Here is a 6841-nt window from a genome sequence, read left to right as displayed (position 1 = left end):
CTTTGGGCCAAATTGAAGAAAGACGTCGAAGGGCCTAACACCAATCACTGTCCGCAATTTTGGCAAAATCGAATAATAAATGTGGCTTTTATGGGCCTAAGACCCTAAATCGGCGGATCGGTCTATATGAGGACTATATCAAGATAGACTCCAATATAGCCAATCTTCGAACTTAACCTGCTGATGGACAAAAAAGAAAAGAATTTTGGCAAAGTTTCAGCTCAATATCTCTATTTTTAAAGACTATAGCGTGACTTCAGCAGACAGACGGACGGACATGTCTAAATCGTCTTAGATTTTTACGCTGATCAATAATATATATACTTTACTACCTGACCCGGGCCCGCTCCGCTGCACCTTCTTTTACTTTATATGGAACAAAAGTATCCTTGGAATTTTTATTTCCGATAATTAAAGATCTTTTAGTGAAATACCATGCTAACTTGACTAACAGTTTAACAATATAAGCGCCTATATCTGAATCCCATATGATCTTCATTCAAATAAAATACTTGATTTCAGCCCGATATTCTCATGATGTCTGATTTAGTGGTGTTTTCGGGGGAGAGGTGGTCCCCCAGAAACTTGGTCCTAAAAAAAAATATCACCATCGTGCTTTTCTCTCAATTACCATTTATTTAAACCCCATATTGCCATTGGCTTAAGAGGAGTTTATAGGATGAGGCCTCCCCCAAACACATGGCCCCAAAATAGGTTATCAAATTCGTTTTCTAATCTCAAATACCTTTCACTTGAGTCACATATTGGCATGGTCGAAAATTTTTTTCCCTTTGGGGGTGTTTTTTGGGAAAGGGGTGATGCCCCAAATACATGGTCCTACATCTGGATATCAAATATGTATTCTACTCCCAAATACCTTTACTTGAGCCCCATATAGCGATGGTCACTAAAAATTTGCTGTTTGTGGGGTATTTTGGGAAAGGGGTAGACCCCCAGAAAATTGGTCCCGAAAATGGGTATCAATTCTTGCTCTACCCTGCAATACCTTTCATTTTAGCTCCACATTGGCATGGTGGGTAAATATGACCGATTTAGGGGTGTCTTGGGGATTGGGGTGGTCCCCCAAACACTTATCGCGGAAAATATATCAGCAACATGCTCTATTCTCATATATCTATACATCATTTATTTGAACCCCATATTGCCATTGCCCTCAAAATTTGATATAAAATTCGTCTTCTAATCTCATTTGAAATCCTTATGGCAAAATTCAGCTAATATGTCCGGTTTGGGGTATTGGCCCTAAAAACTATGAATTTTAAGTTTCCCTCTCTTTAAGACCCAAATTGTCTTGGTGAGCAAATACATCCTATTTGGGGGTTGTTATGGTCGTGGGACGACCGCTAGACAGTTGACCCCTAATGTTGATATCAGATACGTGGTCTACTCCCACATACCTTTAATTTGAGTCCCATATTTCCATAGTCGGCAAACATGACCTGCTTGGGGGGGGTTTTTTTGGGCGATGAGCGGCCACTCAGTGAGTTGGCCTTGAAAATATATATCGGATTCGCGTCCCACTTCAAAAACCCTCTTATTTGAACCTCATATTGCAATAGTAAGAAAATACTTACTATTTGGGTGGTGTTGTGGGGGTGGCGTGGCCCCGTAGACACTTTTCCCGAATATTGATGTCAAATTCGTGCTTTACTCCCAAAGACCTTTCATTTGTGCCCCATATTGCCATGGTCGTAAATTTGTCCCCTTTGGGGGATGTTTTTGGAGAGAGGCGGCCCCCCCCCCCCCCCCAAACACTTGGTCTCATATTTGGATATCAGATTCGTATTCCACATTCAAATACCTTTTATTTAAGCCCCATATTTCCATGGTCACTAAATAAGTTCTGTTTGGAATGTGTTTTGGGAAAGGGATGGACCCCCAGAAACGTGATCCCACATTAGAATATCAGAGACGTATACTACTCGCAAATACCTTTCATTTGAGTCCCATATTGCCATGGTCGGTAAATATGTCCGATTTAGGGGTGTTTTGGGGCTTGGGGTGGTCCCCTAGCATTTGGTCCGACAATTGGATATCAGATAAGTTTTCTTATCCTAAATACCTTTCATTTGAGCCCCATATTGTGGTGATTGGTGTAAATATATGTTTGGTAGGTTTTAGGGTGGGACAGCCCCCCTAGGTACCCCATCCGAAATTTGGATACCAAATTTTTAATTTTTAGGGTACTATATGAGAGCACAGAAAATTTCCCTTAAATCGACCACCCATCTCCGAGATCTGGCATTTCTGAAAAATAGGGTAAAGGGGAGGGTCCGCGTATCCCAATGTAGGGTTAGCCAAGTCTTCCTTGCTGACCATTTTTTTCTGGTCCATGTTTTGGTATTTATATCATCCTTAGCTTTTCTCACATTGTATTAGGGTGTTCCGAAATAAAAAGATATTTTTAAAATTTAGTTTTGATCGAATTCAAATATTTTATTTTGTATAAAGATAAAAAAGATGCTTAACAACTATTTTAACATAATAAAAATAAAAAAAAAAAATATGATAAAAAGTTCAATTTGGTAAAGTGCCGTATTTGTTTGTTGTCTGTCTTCCATAAACAAAAATTTACAAAAGTTTGGAGAACCCAAAGAGACTAGAGCTTAAACTCAATGCTAACTTAAAACTAAGAAAAACCTTAAAAACAATTAAAATAAAGAAATAAGTTATTGTAAAGGAGTTATAGATAGTGAAATTATGGGGAAATACTACAACAATATATAGCACCATATGAGACTTAAGATACTAAGAACAACTTACTAACTATGAGTATCGCTATACAAAAAAGTAGTTAATAAAATTATTGTCTTCCAGTAAATCAAAGTTTGAAAACTACTCGAGGTTTGTTTGTTTTGCTTGAGGTTTTGTTTTTTTATAACTTAGGAAATAAAATAAAAAAAATTAATAAGAAAATAAAATAAAATAATAAAAAAAAGATCAAAAAGTTAACGACTTTATCCTTTCCAGCGGAATGTTATGAGATTTCGTTGTGGTTGTTGAGCTTTTTGCTTTTGCTTGGAGTTTATGGCAGGCTGTGCAGTTTACGCAATTGTGATGGTGCAATTGGAGCTGGCGTGCTTGTTGAGCAATGACATGCGTGAGAAGGATTTGTTGCATACCTTGCAGGCATATTTCTTCACATCCACATGAGTCTGCTGGTGCGCTCTCAGATTGGAGCGATCGGCAAAGGAGCGTGGACAGTCGGGACACTGGAATGGTTTTTCGCCGGTATGGGTGCGAATGTGTCCTTGCAATAGCCATGGTCGCGAGAAGGCCTTGCCACAGATGGGACACTTGCAGGGCAGAGTGTGAGTGCGGATATGCATTTTCAGTGCTCCCATGGTGGTGTAGAGCTTACCACAATCCTGGCAGGAATGTTGCTTCTTCTCCTGATTGCACTCGGCCGCTGGACAGTGGAATTGTTGATGCTTGGACAAACCCATGGAGGTGGAGTACATTTTGTTGCATTTCTCACACTTGAAGCGATAGTTTTTGCTGGCACTCTGTGTTGATGAGCACATGGAGGAAGATGATGCCGAAGAACCCGTGGTGGAGGAGCTGCTGTGCGAGTAAACCGAGGATGCCGACGAGAACGAGGAGGAGGCGGCACCACAATGGCTGGGGGTCTCATCGAACATATGGAATAAAGCGGGCAGCGGTATGTCATTACGCACCGAAAGATCCTCTGGTTCGGAAACCATCTCCGAGCCGGGACTTGAAGGTGGGGTAATGTGTTGATAGCTGTAGTTTGATCTGGGCGAGGCAGCAGATGCCACCGATGAGGCTGGTGAAGGGAAGATGGCCGAGATATTGGGCTGATAGGTATTCCACAGGGCAGTCATGGGATTGCAACCGGCTGCCATTACGAAAGCCGACTGGTAGGGATTTGTGGTGTAACCGCTGGTATTAGCTGTCAAACCACGCAAGTGGATATTGCTGGGCTGGTATTCCATGCTGGAGTCAATTTCTGCCGGAGGTGATAACATGGCCGAGCTGCCTGATAAATCCATAATGGGTGAGCTAATGACAGGCTTCTCCATGTCAGTTGAAGACGATGATCGGCTGGAAAGATTTAGAACACATTCACGCTTGGCCGAGACGACATAATCCTCGAAACTGTCGCTAGCCTTGCGCTTCAATGACAAATCTTGTGGCTGATCATCATCAATAGCTGGATGACCCATCGCCATGGATGTTTTGGTCAAAGCCAAGGCTTCCATTTGTTCATAGACCTGATGATGGGGTTGTTGGAGTTCTTGTTCTTCCTTAACATAAATGATGGGACGTTTCTTCAATGGGCAACTTTTGTAGTTGGTGGCCATTTTTTTAAGTGTTTAAGAGTGCACGAGTAAAATCAAAAATTTTGAAAACAAAAATTATTATGGTTTTTCGTATTTTCTCTTTGTTATAAATGATCGATCGTGTTTTTCGTTTTCGAGGATATCAAAAAAAGTAATTCGTTGATGTTCACTGTTTGAGCGTTTGTGTTGCTATGACAGGTTAGCTCTCTGCGCCTCCTTTTATATGTGCCGGACTCGCGCAGCCTTCTTTACTTAGGTGGTGGATTTTCACTGGGTTTATTCACTCTCTCTCCTCGCACGCGCTCACACTCACTCACACACACACACACACCCTCAGTTAGGCACTCTTGTTCTCTGGCATTGTGTTGTGTTGACATCAAAGAATTTCCCATTCCCTTAATTTGTAGCTTCAACAAAAAGGGCTATTGCTGCTGGTGGTTGGGTGTATATTTTGACTACCTGAGTCAACACTGGCCGTGCCATGCAACATTGATGTGCAACGACCATACGCTTTGCAATCGAAAACACGGTCACACACACACACACGCGCGTACTCATGTTGGGAAGTTTTCTTATTTCGTTACTGGGAAATACGCCAGAATCCCTCAATGTGATGATAATCAAAGAAATCGTCGTCGTCGTCGTTTTCGTTGTCTGTCCTCCGTACGATTGGATTTTTCGTTCGCAACGCATAAATTCACCTCAAATCATATATCAGAGTCATTTGAAACAATAGCAACAACAATAACATCATTGAAACAACAACTACGCAAATGATGAGGGCAGGTAATAGAGAATTTCAAATTGTCATTACCACCATAAACATACACACACACACACACCACCAAGTTTGTCTCAACCAGAGGGGGAGAATAGCATGGGAGATTTTTGTTTAGATTTTCCCATACGCAAAACGGAATTTTTCTTATTATTACTTTCTGCAATGGCCAACTTGATCATCTGGTGAATATGTTGAGAGTTCTTGTGCTGGCATGTATCCTTGATTTCTTAGATGTTTGCCATGTGCCAATTTCCGCTTGAAGAGGATGGATCATAAAACATGACTTTTAGATTAAAGCGCAAAGATCCACATTGATTTCGTTCATTTTATAAATCTAATTGTAATGCGAAAATGGGAAATTCCCGAGACGTAGCCTACATGGTACACACGTCTACATAGAAAAATCCCAAACAATGGCAATAGAATTTCCAGAATTGTTATGGATTTTTGATGTATGAGCCAAAGTTGTAATCGCTTTCAAAAACACATTCAAAATAATAGGAAAGAAAAGCCTCAAGTTTATAGTGAAATTTGATGAATTTGAACTGAAATCTGAGATAAGTTGGCGTTGCCATTGGAGACTCGAAGTGGAGGACTTTCTCTGCCAATTTACTTCAAATTCTAAAAAAAAAAAATATATATCCAAACCACATATGAAAGTAATACGAAATATATGACAGAACTCTAACAAGCAAAAGCGTGCTAATTTCGGCCGGGTAGAATCTTGGGATCATGGATTTGCTAAAAATTTATACAAATTAAAATTAGTTGAAGGGCATACTTTTACTCCACATACCAAACTTCTGTCAAACCAGCAAAAACCAGAGAGATCGGATTATATGGGATCTATACAAGCTATAGACCGATTTGAACCGTACAAGTCACAGTTGTTGGAAGTCATAACAGCAAAATTTTAACTAAATCGGACGAAAATTGAGGATATCAGGGGCTAAAGATGTTAAATCGAGAGATCGGTTTGTATGGGAGCTATATCAGAATTAAGGCCGATTTGGACCGTACTTGGCACTGTTATTGAAAGTCATAACAGAACATTACTTGCAAATTTTTTGCCAAATCGGTCAAATCGTAAGATCGGTTTATATGGGAGCTATATCAGGCTATAGACCGATTTGGACCGTACATAGTACAGTTGATGGAAGTCATAACGGAACACTATTTACAAAATTTTAGCCAAATCGGACAAAAATTACGGCTTCCAGGGACTCATGAACTCAAATCGGGAGATCGGTTTTTATGGGAGCTATATACAAACCTGAACCGATATAGCCCATTTAAAATCCCCAATGATATACATCAATACTAAGTATCTGTGGAAAATATCAGGCGGATGGCTTTATGCGTTCGACCGCTATCGTGATTTCGACAGACGGACGGACATGGCTAGATTGACTCAGAATGTCAAGATGATCAAGAATTTATATATACATTATGGGGTCATAGATCAATATTTCGAGGTGTTACAAACGGAATGATTAGATTAGTATAGGTATAAAAGGCATTCTAGGCTAGGTATAAAAAGGCATTCAATTCTGCCGGGACGAACTTTGGATACCCAACACATCAGGTAGATATATTAACCATTTGTGAACCCATGCAGCTATAGCGAAACATGATCCTATCTAGACTAAACACAGAATGGACGTCGAGTGTATAAAGCAGCGTACTCTTCCTAAATTTTGCGAAATCGGGCAATAAATAGGTTATTTGTGGGTGA

At 40.3% G+C, this 6841-nt stretch overlaps 1 protein-coding gene across 1 annotated transcript; it reads right to left on the bottom strand.

Moving 5' to 3' along the window:
* Window positions 1-2948: 2948 nt before the first annotated feature.
* LOC106086130 (protein snail) lies at window positions 2949-4346 on the bottom strand. The gene has a single exon (XM_013250665.2). The coding sequence runs from the start codon at window positions 4344-4346 to the stop codon at window positions 3066-3068; it is 1281 nt and encodes a 426-aa protein (XP_013106119.1). The 3' UTR covers window positions 2949-3065.
* Window positions 4347-6841: the final 2495 nt, after the last annotated feature.

Source organism: Stomoxys calcitrans, chromosome 3 (assembly GCF_963082655.1).
Source record: "Stomoxys calcitrans chromosome 3, idStoCalc2.1, whole genome shotgun sequence".
Lineage (NCBI taxonomy): Eukaryota > Metazoa > Arthropoda > Insecta > Diptera > Muscidae > Stomoxys > Stomoxys calcitrans.
The sequence above is the reverse complement of the archived record's forward strand: the minus strand, read 5'-3'. Positions and strand labels throughout refer to the sequence as shown.

What these genes read in the sequence shown, in the direction of transcription:
- LOC106086130 (XM_013250665.2), bottom strand. Translation starts at nt 4,346, where the DNA reads ATGGCCACCAACTACAAAAGTTGCCCATTGAAGAAACGTCCCATCATT.